Genomic DNA, 16,173 nt, shown 5'->3' with positions numbered 1-16,173 from the left:
CCCCTGGATGGTGTCAGGGTCCTCAGAGCCACGTTCTCCAGCCTCCCAGACATGTGCACTACACAGCGCCCCTGGATGGTGTCAGGGTCCTCAGATCCACGTTCTCCAGCCTCCTAGACATGTGCACTACACAGCACCCCTGGATGGTGTCAGGGTCCTCAGAGCCGCATTCTCCAGCCTCCCAGACATGCGCACTACACAGCCCCCCGGATGGTGTCAGCTTTCTCAGAGCCCGTTCTCCAGCCTCACAGACATGTGCATTAAACAGCGCCCCTGGTCAATCAGAGCAAGTCTTCAGTCATGTACCCAAATGACAGCACAGGACAGACAGTATTGATTCTGGGGTGGGGGTGTGTGTGCTAAATTTTATAAGAATGTCCTCTCGTGCACATTTGCATTTTTTTTTGCCTAAAACTTGCTATAATTTTTACACACATACTCCATCCTCCCTTGAAGGTGCTGCATAGAATTCAGACTACAGACCTCAAAACAGTAGAATTTCAGTTCTGGAATGTCTGTCTTCTCCTCTAATGCAACTTTCCTGAGTTGATATCCCCAAGACTGAGCTGGCCGAGGGGTGTATGTCCATGTACGTAGCCACGTCAGCGGACATAATCAAGAATTCCTGCATGGTGTTGGAAATCACTGGTATTTGCTTTGATTGTTAAGTCGTTAGCTGTGCAGCTTTTCAGTTTGATGAAGTCCCATTTGTTTATTTTTGTTGTTGCAGTTGCCACGGAAGAGTTTTCATAAACTCTTTCCCCAGACCTACATCTTCAAGAGTTTTTGCCACACTTTCTTCTTGGATTTTCATTGTTTCATGCACTATATTTAAATCTTCTATCCATTTTTGAATCAATTTTTGTAAGTGGTGAAAGGTGCAGGCCTGGTTTCAGTCTTTTATATGTGGCTATGCAGTTCTAGCACCATTTACTGAATAGGGATTCTTTCCCCCAGTGTGTGTTACTGTTTGGTTTATCAAACCTCAGGTGGCTGTAAGATGTTAGTTTTATCTCTTGGTTTTCTAGAATTTCATCTCTTGGTTCCAAACCTCTATGTTTATATTTTTGTGCCAATATCATGCTGTTTTCATTACTATGGACTTGAAACATGGCCTAAAGTTTGGTAAGGTGATGCCCATGGCTTTGTTTTTATTATTAAGAATTGCCTTTTAGAAATCTGACAAAGGCTTGATAACTAGGATCTCTAGAGAATTCAAATTAATCAACAAAAAAAGAGCAAACAATCCCATCTATAACCGGGAAAGAAACATGAATAGAACCTTCTCTGAGGAAGACAGAAAAATGGCTAACAAACATAAGACAAAATGTTCATGGCTCAGCGCCTGTGGCTCAAGCGGCTAAGGCGCCAGCCACGTACACCTAAGGTGGCGGGTTCGAATCCCCAGCCCGGGCCCACCAAACAACAATGATGGCTGCAACCAAAAAATGGCCGGCGCTGTGGCGGGTGCCTGTAGTCCTAGCTACTTGGGAGGCTGAGGCAGGAGACTCGCTTGAGCCCAGGAGTTGGAGGTTGCTGTGAGCTGTGAGGCCATGGCACTCTACCCAGGGGGACAGCATGAGGCTCTGTCTCAAAAAAAAAAAAAAATGTTCATCATTCCTAATCATTAGAGAAATGTAAATCAAAACCACCCTGAGATAATACCTAACCCCAGTAAGATCAGCCCACATCACAGAGTATTAGTGTTGCAGAGGTTGGTGTGGACATGGAGAGAGGGGACACTGTCACTCTGTGGGACTGAAGCAGAGGTCGGTGTGGACGTGGAGAGAGAGGACACTGTCACTCTGTGGGACTGAAGCAGAGGTCGGTGTGGACGTGGAGAGAGAGGACACTGTCACTCTGTGGGACTCAAAACTATGCAGCCTCCTTGGAAGGAGTGTGGAGAATCCTGAAATAACTCAAATTAGAACTCCCATTTGACCCCACCATCCCACTAGGAGGCATTTTCCCAGAATAAAAAAGTAATCATTTTATCATAAGGACATTTTCAGTAGATTGTTTATCCCAGTTCAATTTACAATCGCCGAGATGTGCAAACAACCTAAATGCCCATCAACTCAGGAAATAGATTACCAGCTGTGGTATATATATACCATGGAATACTATTCAGCCATAAGACGATGGAGACTTCACATCTTCTGTAATAACCTGGATGGAGTTGAATCACATTCATCTTAGTAAAGTATCACAAGAATAGAAAAGCAGTTGTCCACGTACTAAATACTAACACGAAGCCAGTAGATGGTCTAATACATGCCCACATGGGAGAAAAGCTCATTTCAATTTAAGCTGGGGGGAAGGGAAAATTATGGCGGGAGAAGGGGAGGGGTGGAGTATTCCCACTAAATCACAGTGTGGGGTGTTTGGCACACATTTTGTGTGAGGGACAAGAGGGAGTCCACCTAAAAAATACAAATATTTTGACCTGGTTGTTTGTATTATCTGAAATAATAAATAATAATAATAATAAACTACCCAGGGGTGACTTCCTTCTGGATAAAGTCTTCCCTGCATTGTTGGGTAGATCTAGCATGATTATAAGTACATAAATAAAGCAGGATATTTCTTATATTGAGTCCAGTTTGTTTTCTGTACACAGTATCTGCTATTACAAATCAGTGGATGAAAACATATATCCCTGGTGTCAGGATCATGCCCAGTCCTGGTCGTTGGCAGACGTAGGTAATTAATTTGGGTTTTGTTTCTTTTTCTACCCACAGATCCCTTATTAAGCCCTGCAGATCTCAGCGCAGGCTTCGTGGCCAGTCTGCCTGCCAGTGAGGCCTGGCTTTGACATGGAAAACAACTTTCCACAATTGGCTTAGTCCATCTCTCATCCAATAGCTTTTTAAATATTTGAAAGTAGCTATTAATCCCTTCCTAACTTTTCTTTTAGCCAAACTAGTAGCAAAATTTTTCAAATATTGTTCAAGGATTTTGGTTACCAGATCCTTCCCCACAGGTGAAGACCAAGTCCTCAAAAGTGAGTCTCAACTATTTTATAGAACTGAAGTCATGACTCTGGGTGTGGGGCCCTGGCGAGCAGAGAGTGGGGCGGATGTTTGTAATGAGGGAAAAGGGGAGTCTAGACCATTCTGGAGTAACATGTGAGTCTTCACTTATCCAAAATTTCTTTGTGATGATACGCTATAATTTCAGAATTTTCTTCTCATCTTACTATTTGAAATTATTTTATTTAATTACCTAGAGGGAAATTTTACATTGATTCCTATTATTTTACTATGTGTTTAGCCTATTATTAAAATTTAAGTTCCTGAATCCATCATCTAATGTTATGCTCACTATTTCAGCTCCTAGTAGTGTTATGCCCTAATCAAAGATAGGAATAGAGAGGGAAGATTCAGGAATGCCATTCCTAAGGACTGTTCCCAAATAGCCATTCCACGGCCAATCAAACACAAACCTGGATCCAGACTCCCACATTGTCCTACGAAAAACACACTAGTTCTTTATGAACACATACTCCCAAATTTACTTACAAAGACTATGTTTGAGTTTCTGCTCCATAAAACCTCAAATTAATTCACAGTTTTTGAGAGCTAACTTCTTTTCTCATTGTGTGAAAAGCCACACTAGGTATCCGTGTAGCTCAAGAACACTGCCAAGAGGTCAGCAGTGTGTTTCTGAGTCCCCTCCGCTGGTGCTTACACAATTAGACAGGGGACTAATTTTTATAAACTCCTCATCTTTCTGGGGGTACCCATTTCTGATAAATGTTATAATCTTTGTGGTTGCCATAATAATGCTTTTTGACACAAAAGCAAAACTGAGGAAGTTGAATTCTTCTGCTTTGGTTCATTTCTGTCATCCATGATCATAGCGCATGAATTTGGTTCTTATTCAAATCTAAATTACACAGCAATTTATGGGTCTGAACCCTTCACATTGTTCTCAGCTAATGGTGGATTTTTTCATTCTCCTGGACATGTCCTGGGGACAGGTGATTTGCTTGCAAATTGAATTTCTTACGGATAATTCGGTATAAACTTTTGGTCTTTGTCTGAGTAATTCCCCATCACTATCTCAGTGGGATGATTTGTTTTTCAGAGTCATGGGTTTCTGGGTTATTGTTTCCTTTTGCTGACAGGCCATGGGATTTAGAATTGAAGCCATGGGATTATATAGATTGTTTTCAGATTTACATCTTTGTATTATCCGGATGGAGTTGGAACACATTCTTCTTAGTAAAACTTCACAAGAATGGAGAGGCAAGAATCCAGTGTACTCAATTCTGATGCGAAGGCAGTGGATGAGCTAATACAAGGTGGGGGGGTGGGGGATGAGGGAGCGGGGAGAATGGAGGAGGAGGGGATGGGAGGTCACAGTGTATGGCACACCTCTTGGGGGCAGGACACAACTATAAGAGGGAAGTTGTCTAACAAATGCAATCAGTGTCAACTAATTCTTTGTACCCTCTATGAATCTTAAATAATAAAACAACAAGAACAAAAACCTCCCCAAAGATATATCTTCACCACTGGCTCCATCATTAGTATAAGCCATTTCCCATGGTGACTATCTAGTTCACTCCCTAAAGGCTGAGCTAAGCCTGAAGGTTACCCAAGGTCATAGAGTTTAATAGAAATCCAGAGGTATTTCCAAGTGGGTCATTAACAATGGAAACAGGCAAAGGATTAATACAAATGACAAATTAAGAAATGAAACAAAAAATAATGGCAAGATTGATAAACAAGAGCATATAAGCATCCCGGGGACATCACAGCAAACAGGGCAAAGTCAGCTGAGCAGCCCAGCACTGAGGCCCAGGTATGGCGCCTGCCTTGGGTCCAGGGTAACACAGTAGTGTCACCCACTTGTTTCACTCCTGGGTACAACTGTCTCATCTTACACCTTCCATCTGAGAGAGAACATTGGCAAAGGAGCATAAACTTTACTCAGTTATGTGAGTTATGTACCCTAATGTTATAAAGTCTGTGCTGTGTAATCAAACAGCTCAGATGTAAATGCTGCTTTTGATATTTATTGATTTAAAATGTTGAACAAGTTCCTCACTTCTCTATGCTTCTTTTCTTATCTGGAAATGGAATTAATAAGCACTTACCCCATGTTCTAATGAGGATTCAATGAGATAAATCTCAAAAATGTAAATTTTTAAAGTCATCGATAAATAATATCATTCATGATTATTGTCTGTAACTCAGGCAGCTAATATTTGGATTATGGAGCTATCTAATTTCTATTCCACTAAAGATCCAGGCCAGATTGAGGATGGGCACCACCCCTCCATTCCTCTGCCTGAGACTTACCGTTTTTTCCCAGCAATGATGTCACCTCTGCTCTTCTGCCCATCTTCCCTACATCTCACAGACCCCTGGTTTCCCAAGGACACCTGTTCTTGCCGGGCTAAACGTACTGCCCCAACAAACTGTCTCTCTGATAAAGGGATGGAATTCATTAGTGTGCTCCATATATTAAGACTCTTAACCCTTCCTGTCTCAGTGGCCGCTGTGAAATCATACTTAAAATCTTTACACTAAATGTATTACCCATTAACATGTACACATATCTGGCTTTGTGTGACTTCTAATCCTTCTCTATTTTTATAAATACTCTGCACCTCTCACCATTGTATTATTCCTCACATTCTGTATGTAATTCCTCTGATACTAATGTTTTATGAATTGTAATCAGGGCATTCCTCTTCCTCCTAATTTTCAGTTAATTTTCTTTTGAGCAAATGGACTCATTTCTGACCAACTCATCTTACAAACACTTCTAAGAGGTATTACATGCCATTGAAGCAAGGTCTGGGGCATCTCCAGACATCCAACTCTTCAATATACATCTCATCCTTTATACTTCAAAGTATAGGATAGGATAGGAAAGGGCTTAGTGGGGATCAGTAAGACTTGTGTGAGCTATGAATTAACAGTTGCATAAACTGAATGTGCCACTTAAGCCCCCTCCCCCCATGCTCCAACAATAGCCATTGCTGTGTCCTGCATTGTTAAAGACCAAGAAGATGGGCTCAGGGATGTGCTTGTAGCCAGGGCAACAGTAATCAAACATAAGTTGTTATTAATTTCCATCCTAGCAGTTACTCTTAGAGATGTAAGTATCTTGGATCACCTGGTTCCCTTCTATAGTGACAAGTTCCACTGACACTGACAAAGAGGCTCTGGTCCACACCAAAGCTGCCTACAGGAGAGAGCCACTCAGTGAATGACCAATTTCCTATGAACATTTGGAACGCATAAAAAACCTCAGAAGCACCTGTGACTCTCTACATGAAGTATTGCAGGAATTTCTGTAGCCTACTAAAAATGATAATAACTACATCAGCAATAATATATATGTGTGTGTTCAATAATATATGATATAATACATTAAATATATTAAATAATAAAACAATATTACATGCATATACATATAGACAGAGAGAATGCGTTGAAGCAACCCACATGTAAGGGCTCCCTTTTGTGGCTAGGTGTGAGAAGCTTCTTTTAGTGGGTGATTTTCTCTGTGGTTATAATTTTACTTTCACTCCCTGTCTTCAAGTTCTTCCAAAGAAAAAGATGAACAGATTCTACTATTCAAAGTTTCCTGATCTTGGTTTGGCTTAGCTCGGGAACCTAGCTCGTTAAGATTCAGCAGATTAAACATGAAGGAGGTAAAGCCTCCATTTACCTCCTTCATGTTCACATGGATGGAACTGGAAAATGTTCTCCTTAGCAAAGTATCACAGGAAAAAGTATCCAATGTACGTAGCCCTTTTATGAAACTAATTTATAGCTCTCAAATGAAAGCTACAACCCAATTCTAGCCCAAGAATATGGGGAGGGGGTGAACAAGGGGAGGGGGGAAGGGCAGCTGGGTGGTGGGAGGGTGACTGGAAAGATCACCTATATGGTCTGTCTAACAAGGGTACAAGTGAACTTTTCTAGAACTAGAATATAAATGTTTTGACATAATGACTAAGCAAATGACATGAAGTCTATGTTAACCAACTTGATGAAAGTATTTCAAATTGTATATGAAAACACTGTACCCCATGTTTGCATTAATGTATACAGCTATCATTTAATAAAAAAAATTAAAAAAAAGAAGATTAAACCCTGGCCCCCTGTGGCTTCGCATGATTACAACATGATGGATAATCACAGAAAAGATTCAAAAGAACTAGAGTCCGCAAAGGTATTTTACAAACGGATGCTAAACCTGTAGTAAACCACCCTTTAGTGATTACTACACTTTAAACTGTTTGTTTAAAAATATTCATGTATTTCTTCAAAACATATTTTAACCCATCTTTTAAATTCTCATACACAATATTTTCACCTTGGGAAAAGGAAGGGCAAATTATTGCAGACGCATTCCCTTCTGAACAACTCATTGTGCTTACATTGATTTTGATTAATGTCATTGAATTTGTTGACATAATTTTTAACGTCTTAGAAAGATAAAATGTGTAGTATTTTTGAAATTCACTTTTGAGTGCATTTGAGTGTAGTTATATTCTCTGCACTCTGTCAAACAGTCTTTATGACACTCATAGCAATATATGCCCTTCATTTATTGCTCAGATTACAAATAAAATCCCTTTAGATACTTACAGAAGAATCATATTCTGAAGCACAATTAAAACCGCAGGTAGGACTTAGTAGCACTCTATTACAACACTTATAGTAGATGTGACCGTTATAATCTAGTCTTTGAATTTTATTTGAATTAACTAAGTAGCAGAACAGGGATTTATTTACCCAGACACCGAGTTTCCATCCCGCTCCAGAGCCCGTTGGCTAAGCACTCCCGTACGTGGGAGCCCACCAGTGTGTAGCCCGTGTTACATGTAAATATTGCCGTGGCTCCGTAGACCTTCAACGTCCCAATCTTGTTACCGTTTGGGGGAAAAGGCAGGCTCCCACATGAGATAACTAGAAGAGAAAAAAATAGTGAATATCATTTCAGATCTCAATATTTTCAGATTATTCTTATGTTTAAAAAAAAAAGGAGCCAAACTTTAGTGTTAGTTTTCATCAGAAACATGAACCAGGGATGTCTGCATAGGACTGGATGGAATGATCATCTAGGAAGTTTAATTTTCCTCTCTTATATCCTTGAAATGAAAACTTAAATGCTTAGATTAGATTCCAAAATATTCTACATCCTTTCAAGTCCCTATTAATGTTCTATCTTCCTGCTCATAAGTGGCTAAAACTTTCTTGAGAAAATACAGAGCAAACATACTGAGCTACAAGCCTATCTGTGGGATCAGTTGGTGGTCTGTCTACTTTTATGTTCTTATCAATCCCAAGAATGGCATAATCGTTAGTGGATGTTTGTGTGGAACCACTGGAAATGGAGGAAAGGGAGCTGACCATATCAAAATCAATTAACCCGGACGAAGTAAGGTGGCGTTACAATCTGGGCAGTAGTAGAGTTGAACAACTTTGTTCTTTTAGTTCCTTGCATAAGTTGCTGATCAAAAGGACACAGGCCTTCAGAAAATTAAAATCTATGCATACAAACTAGACTTTAAGTGGCTGTGGGTTGGGTGACGCTGTACACCATGCTCCCACTGTGGTCCTGGCACAACAGTTGATCATGTCCCTTCCCGCCCATAGACATACTCCTGTCCAGGAGACAGACTACTGGTCACCCTCCACTGAAATCTCTACACTTCAAATCTACAAATGTTCAAGAGCAGAACACCTCAGGGCTGCAGAGGAGGAAGCCATCAGGGCCACCCCCTCATCCGAGGCTTACGTGTGTTTTGAATTGGTAAGAATGAAAGCCTTTGGGAAACGACTCGAAGTGAAATGTGAACAGTGCTCAATGCGTTCCAGCTTGACAAGTGCTGGGGGCAAAGCTGGCAGGTGGCAACAACTCCCGAGTCTTAGTAAAGTATCCTAAGAATGGCAAAAAAAAGTATCCAACGTACTCGATACTACTATGAAATCAATATACTACTACACAATCATACGAATGGCAAAACATAACTATAGTCCATAAAGTAGAAGGGAAGAGGAGAGAGAGAGGTGGGGAGGGGGGATGTGGGAGAAGGGAGGGTATTTGGGAGACCTCACCTAATGTGCATGATGCAATGGTACATTTCAAAATGATTAAGAAGTGAGTATAATTGTGATGGATGTGTTATGTGGTTCAATGTAAACATTTCACATTGTATATCAAAGCAGTACCCTGAACCCCATAAATGCATCAATATACAAAGTTATGATTTAATAACAAATAATTAATTATTTTAAAAAAAATACAGTGATGAAAAACATGGATTCTGCCTGTGGACTACCCAGTGTTAGGCCCAATTCTGCCAAGTACTAGCTGGTCTGGCCAGTTTCCTAAAGGTCACCAGGCCCTGTTAGGGGTTGATATAGCAGCTGCCTTATGAGGTTGCACACTGGACTCAGACAGCGGACAGTGCAAGTGTGTAAAGCCATGGCTGGCATGTAATCAGGCTCAATCAGTGTTAGTAACAAATCAAGACCTAGTAAATGAAATGAATAAAAAGTACAAAAACCTTCAAAGATAATTTAAGTGAGGAAAACATTTTATGTATGTAATCATCCCATTTAGTTAAGCTGATTTTTCTCTAAGATGGGCAATACAGGCTCAGTTTCAAATGGACAGAACCAACCAGGCTGAGTCCTAGGGCTGGTGACTCACAAGAAATCTGGAGGTTCAGCTGGAGAGTACATCACAATCAGAACTTTGCTGTTGTTGAAAGAGCCTTCATGATTTATTAGTTGGGGGACTGTTAAACTATTATAGTGTCATAGCTCATGCATTTGGTAATATTACCAACATGTTTGCTATACCAAATGTCAATGAATTCGAGTCGGTCTTAGATTTTTACAATTTGTCATGAACTTTTCATTAAGCTTTTTTTCAAACATAGTGTGAACTTCACCTTGAACTATGATATTTAAAGATCCATTTGTAGCCATTTAAGATAATTGGATCTTGTCTTAAAACTTCAGCGCTTGTCAGAAAAGCATGAAATAACAATGAGCTCTGAGCACAATTCCTCCTGGAGGTCTCAACTCCCCTCAAGCGGCAGACGCTGAGAAGCCTCCCTCTGCTTTTGTGCATGGCTCTATTCTCTAAGCCACTGTTAAAAATATTCTGGTGACAAAACTATTTTAAGCTTTTCCTCTAATAAGTTTTACTGAATTATAAAGGGCTAATGGAGTAAAATGTTTCAGCAACCGGGTAATGGGTTACAGGCCTGGCATTTCCTTTGGTAGTTACCCAACAGCCTAACTTCATGGGATCACCCCTGCCACCAACACAACCCCGGTCAGCCATTCAAGAGAAAGCCTTATTCCCACATTATTCTCTCCTCTCACAAGTTTCTAAAAATCAATTTATTGCTTGCATTTTTTCCAATTCTATTAAAAATGCACTAATATTCCCAATGCAAAGTGGCTTTTCTGAACTCTCAGGGTGGGTCTTCACACTCAGAAGACACTCTGCTGGCCACGTCCACAAGGATGCTGTGCTCACACGTGTCGTCCATGACTGTGGGTTACCAGCCATTGGCCTTCCTTCCCTCAGGAAAAACTCCTTTTTCTCTTTCTTTCAATTCTACCATTCATGTTGAAATTTGCTCTATTTTAACAAAGAATTCAATGTACACATCATTTCTCATATTTGTAAAAACAGCCTCTCTATCCAAGATAGAGATTTTATTTGTAAGTGTGATCAGTAGGAATAAGCTCACAACTTTCACACTCAAGTACACACTTTCAAATGTGTACTTTCCAGAAAAAAGCCCAGTGACCTGCAGACCATCGGGGCAGTCAACAGCTGGCTGGCGTGGAGAGTGTGAGGGGGTGGGGCTCTTTACCAGGGAGACTCACAGGGGCCACTTTTAAGTACATGAAGGCCTGCTGTGTAGACCAGGGTCTGGGATTATTTTATTGGGTCTAGAGGGAGAGAGCTCAGCTCAGTAACCAGATATAAGTCAAAAAGAAGGCCTCACTCAAAGCTAAAATGTTCAAACATGAAATTGGCTCCCTCTGGGACAATGGGCTGGCCCCTAGAGTTATCAGATGTTAGCTGGGCACCTTATAAAGAAAATTCAACCATAGGATGTTCTGAGTGATGTTTTCTGTCTACCGCAACAATGGAATGGAATGAGAATTCCATTCTGCAGCTTACCCAGTCAAACCCCTGCTGATGGATACACGCGCCCATACAGGTAACGACCAGTCCAGCCATAGCTCTACCAACAATCAGGACCAACCCACCCACTTCACAAGGTGACTGAGGCCTAATTTAAGAACACTTTAAATTAGCATTTAGTATGGAGCATATTGCAAGGGTACAAGTCAAATCTGCCAAGTATAGAAAGAACACAAATGTCTTAACATAGTGATTAAGTAAATGGGGTGAGAGCTATGTTAATTAGTTGGATGTAAGCTGTAGGAGATAGGATCCCTTTGCTCAAGATATGGCAGTTCGCCTCAACGTGCTCCCTTAGGAGACTATTTCTGAGAAGCATTTCCTTGAGGATCTGAGCTTCTACACCTGCCTTTTAATGTGCAGGAATGCATAGAGTGACTATCCCTAGGGGGTGTGGAGAAATAGCCGAGGTGTTAGCTGGAGGATGGACAGACAGGTCTTGGAGCATTGGGTTCTATTCTCTGCCTTCCTCCTTCATTAGCATTATAATGTGTAACTTTACCTTGGGCGAGCGAGGACCTACAGCCAGGCTTCAAAATGTTTTACTCTAAACAAAATTAATTGTATATGCGTTCCTCAGCCTTCACACTAAATTGTAATCTTAAATGGTTGCTTCTTCATGGTACTTGACTTCTTTGTATATGTGTTAAATTCTTAGTAAATGTTGGAAAGTATATAAGATAATCAGTAAAGTTTAGCGGGGCCGCCGACCAGAGCGAGTCCCGGTCTCCCTTGAAGATTCATTCTGTCTGCAGTTCTTTCCCCTGAGTCACCGGATCAGAAGCTCCAAGGAACACACAACAACAGTAAGCACTCCAATTTGTGCAAATAATCAACACATGGAATCCCACACAGGCATAAATGTATTCATGACCTATGTATATATGATGTAACAAAAGGAAAAAATAGTGAAAAAAAAATTAGCATTTAGGAAAGGGGTACAGTCCAGAATCTCTAGGCCCGTGTATGTGTGTATGTGTATAAAATTTAAAATGCAAAGACAATCTGTTCTGATGCATGCATTTCTGCAATAAACACTTTTCTTACTTTTCAAACAGAAACAAAATCACGCAAGAAAGAAATGAAACAAGAAAAAAGACTTTGAATTTCCTGAGGTTAGCTATCCCTCTCTCCTAACTGATCTTTGCAATCCAGGTGAAGAGTCTGTAGTATGTGTTTAATTAACATTTGTTCTTTTAAAAGTCAAATTAAAATTATTATCAACGGTAGCTAAGCATTCATTATTTTTGTCTTTTTCCTTTTTAAAATTCTGGTTTATTCTTACTAAGCCATGTGTTTTGCGAATTACACACAGGTCTAACTACTTGTTTCCAGGCATGATAATTTCCTGTGAACAATCAACTAGAGATTGCATTATTAAGTCTGTCTGAATCAAATAGTGCTTGGAACAATACTTGTATTGTTTTATTTTTCTATTTATTCATATTTATTATAAAATCCACTCAAAGCCTTAACTGCTTATCTTGTACCGAAGAGAATAATCATCCTCCTTTTCAAGATAGTCATTATTCGAGAACACAGTATCTTTTGCATAAATACTATTCCCTGAGATCCTAATTAGAACTTCTGAATAGCCAGGGTATGGAATAAGTGTTATCTTTTTAAATGTAGGCCTGCTTTGTTTTTGAGCTGATTTGAAATTTTTGAGTATTCTCATACTTTAAAGTTCATAAAATATAGTCATTAGCAAAGAAAAGGCAACATGTAACTTTTAATCCAGAAGTCATATGTTTTAAGTATGTTATATATGTTATTGAAATGAAAATATATTCCATATGCCTTTTGGTCCATAGGACTCTTTTTGATCTATAGAACAATAATAGATTATAATGCCATGGAAGGGGGATGCCACTGACATGAGTAACTCAGTAACTGAGCGCCCAGGAGTTTGTAGCTTGTCACTCACCCTTGCAGCTTGGCCTCTCGTCCTCCACGCTCCACGTCCCGTTAGCTTGGCACTGAATGAGTCTTTGGCCCTCTAAGTAGTAACCCGGACTGCAGCTCAGGAGCACTTGAGCTCCGTACTCATTCAGAGAGCCCGAAACCAGTCTCCAGATGACGTGTTCTGAGAGCTGAGCTTCCACACTGGGGCACGGCACCGCTAGAAGGGAGACATGCTCAGAGTCATTCATCATTTCATTCTCCAGCAGTTAAATCGCGCTTGCTTTGAGTGGAAAGAGCCTACTCTACAAAACGGATTGTGCTGGGAAAATCAATGCCATTACATGTTATTTCAGAGCTTCTCTGCGACCCACATGATCCCATGGGAGTGGTCCCACAGGTTGTGGAAAGCTGCAGTCAGAGTGAGATGTGAATGGTTATGTCACTAGCACAACGGTATGTGGTGCTTTGGGGATGAAATCTCATCAGGGTAATGAGCATATGCATAAAACAATTTGAAGTACCATTTGCCTCTTTATCCTCCGAGGAACCTGGAATCGTAACTGTGAAGACTCTAATTTTCAGAAAATTAGATGCCCTCACTTCTTCCTCTCTAGGAAACATGTGCATACAGTATATTGTATATTGCTGGATTGATAGGCTCACAGACACACACAGGCACATGGCATTGATACTTCCTGGGAAGATTTTTAACAGGTCTTAAAGGAGATCATCTGATTATGCCCCTACAAAGGCCCAGAATATGGTAGCTAATGGATCAGGGGCAGTAGGAACAGCAGCAGTGGTAGCCACAATACTAGTAGAAGTAGTATAATGTTTTAAGGGGGGGACTTCAAAAAGATTATCAATATGCTGAAAATATATGCAAAACTTCAGTTACATGTGGGTATATATTTTTCTGAAAAGAACAAGATTTAAACCGAAGTATATGAAGTTAGGGACCAGACCACTTCTCTAAAGATGAAGCATCATTGACTAACGTCTATCATAATCAATGACCAGTGCAATCAACGGTATTGATGAATTTACCAAGCCTGGAAAAATTAGCTAGAGAAATTATAGTTTCTTTCAGAATCATAGTAATAAATGTATTTTACATTTACATTCTATACAAGTTCATTATAATTGATTCAAACATAACCAAAAATGTTATAAAAATTCTCTGTGCATTTAAACTTAAAAATACACCTTCCTATATAATCACAGTTATATCAAGGAGGTTTAAAATGTGACAAAATTGCTACTATAAAAATAATCCTTAGATTTATTTTTTGAGTAATTTTTAGATAAAAATTACTATAAATTAATATGAACATGCAAATGTTTTACCCAATTATATAAGTAATTTTTTATTTGACCAGAATATCTATAGAATTTTAGGCAAGATTGTCATTTCAGAAAAGTCTTTAAAGTTATTCGCCTTATAAATCCATAATTCAATCTACATTTTGCTGAGTATTTCACATGTAACACAGTTCATTTCACCAAAATATGTGCCTCCAGAATTAACTTTATTGTTTTTAATGACCTTCTATAACTTTCATAAACTCCATTTCTGCCAAGAAGGATTCAACTTTGCATCGAAGAACTATGAGTTTTCTTGGAGCTAATAGCATCTACAGTAACAATTTCCAAATTCTGTGTAATTATTTCTTTCTTCATGAAGATGATATTTTGTTTGTTTTGCAATCATCTTAGTTTATTTACTCACATCTCCTTTTTTCCCCCTGCTAGGCTATAACCACAATTTTTGTAAACTCTGGATTTGTATGATTTTTTTTCATATATCACATAACAAAGTACATGCTAATAACATGTTTATATTGATGTGTGTGTACTTTGAAAAACAACCTGCCAAGAAAATTTATGGCACCAAAAAAAAAAAAAAAACCAAACCCAAAAAACAAAAAAACAGGAAGAAACTGAGGAAACAAAAAAATATGAGTGAGAATTAGGAGTAAAAACAAAAGTGAGAACTGAAATAAATGTTCTGTTAAAGTCCATTTTGGCTTTGCTCACTGGAGGAACAAAGGCAGAGGCAGGTGCCCAGAAATTGCTGCAAACTATGACTTTATTTACTATTTTCAAATAGAATATCTCAAACCAGATCAGTTGAAAACATAAGACAGTTCCCATGCACAAAGGACACATCTTGTCTGATGTGGGAATGTTTCAGTTACAATGAACAATATTTTGCATTTACTTGAGAAATATTGGCTTTTAATTTTGCCATGAGTAATTCTGATTTACTATAGACTCAGTCAGTGATGAAACATAAGGAAACTACTTTTTTGTTTAAGATATGCAGATAAGGGCAGTGGCACCATCATAAATACAGCCCTCTAACTGTCCCTTCTCAGAAATTACAGACTCTTTGTCGGAGACATAATCTGCAAATATCTTCTTCCATTCTGAGTGCTGTCTACTTGCTTTACTTACTATGTTCTTGGCTGTGCAGAAGCTTTTTAGTTTGATCAGATTCCAATAGTGTATTTTTGACATTGCTTCAATTTCCCAAGGGGGTCCTCCTCATAAAATTTTCACCCAGGCCGATTTCTTCAAGTGTTTTCCCTACACTTTCTTCTAATATTTTTATGGTTTCATGTCTTAAATTTAAATCTTTAATCCAGTGAGAGTCTATCTTAGCTAATGGTGAAAGGTGTGGGTCCAGTTTCAGTTTTCTAACCAGCCAGTTTGCCCAGCACCAAATAGAGAATCTTTTCCCCACTCAATGTTTTTAATTGGCTTGTCAAAGATCAGGTATCTGTAAGTAGCTGGATTCATCTCTTGGTTCTCTATTCTGTTCCATACATCTACCTCTCTGTTTTTGTGCCAGTACCATGTCGTTTTGATCACTATTGATTTATAGTATAGTCTGAGGTCTGGTAGTGTGAGAATCCATAGAGAACTCAAACGTATTAGCAAGAAAAGAACAAGTGATCCCATCGCAGGGTGGGCAAAGGACTTGAAGAAGAATTTCACCAAAAAAGATAGGTGTGCAGCCTACAGATATATGAAAAAATGCTCACCATCCTTAATCAT

The 16,173-nt window shown here is 39.4% G+C and overlaps 1 protein-coding gene across 1 annotated transcript in view; it reads right to left on the bottom strand.

Annotated features, from left to right (window-relative positions):
- Window positions 1–16,173, bottom strand: part of CSMD1 (CUB and Sushi multiple domains 1) — a 1,810,668-nt gene that overhangs the window by 51,135 nt on the left and 1,743,360 nt on the right. Inside the window, exons 51-52 of the mRNA XM_023517585.1 lie at window positions 13,136–13,330; window positions 7,764–7,937 (exon numbers count right to left, since the gene is read on the bottom strand). Coding sequence (XP_023373353.1) covers window positions 7,764–7,937; window positions 13,136–13,330 — 369 coding nt within the window. The remainder of the gene's footprint in view (window positions 1–7,763; window positions 7,938–13,135; window positions 13,331–16,173) is intronic.

The sequence above is a fragment of the Otolemur garnettii genome, unplaced genomic scaffold (assembly GCF_000181295.1).
Source record: "Otolemur garnettii isolate 467f Iridium unplaced genomic scaffold, OtoGar3 scaffold00114, whole genome shotgun sequence".
Classification (NCBI taxonomy): domain Eukaryota; kingdom Metazoa; phylum Chordata; class Mammalia; order Primates; family Galagidae; genus Otolemur; species Otolemur garnettii.
Note: the sequence above shows the minus strand (reverse complement) of the source record. Positions and strands in the feature narration are given on the sequence as shown.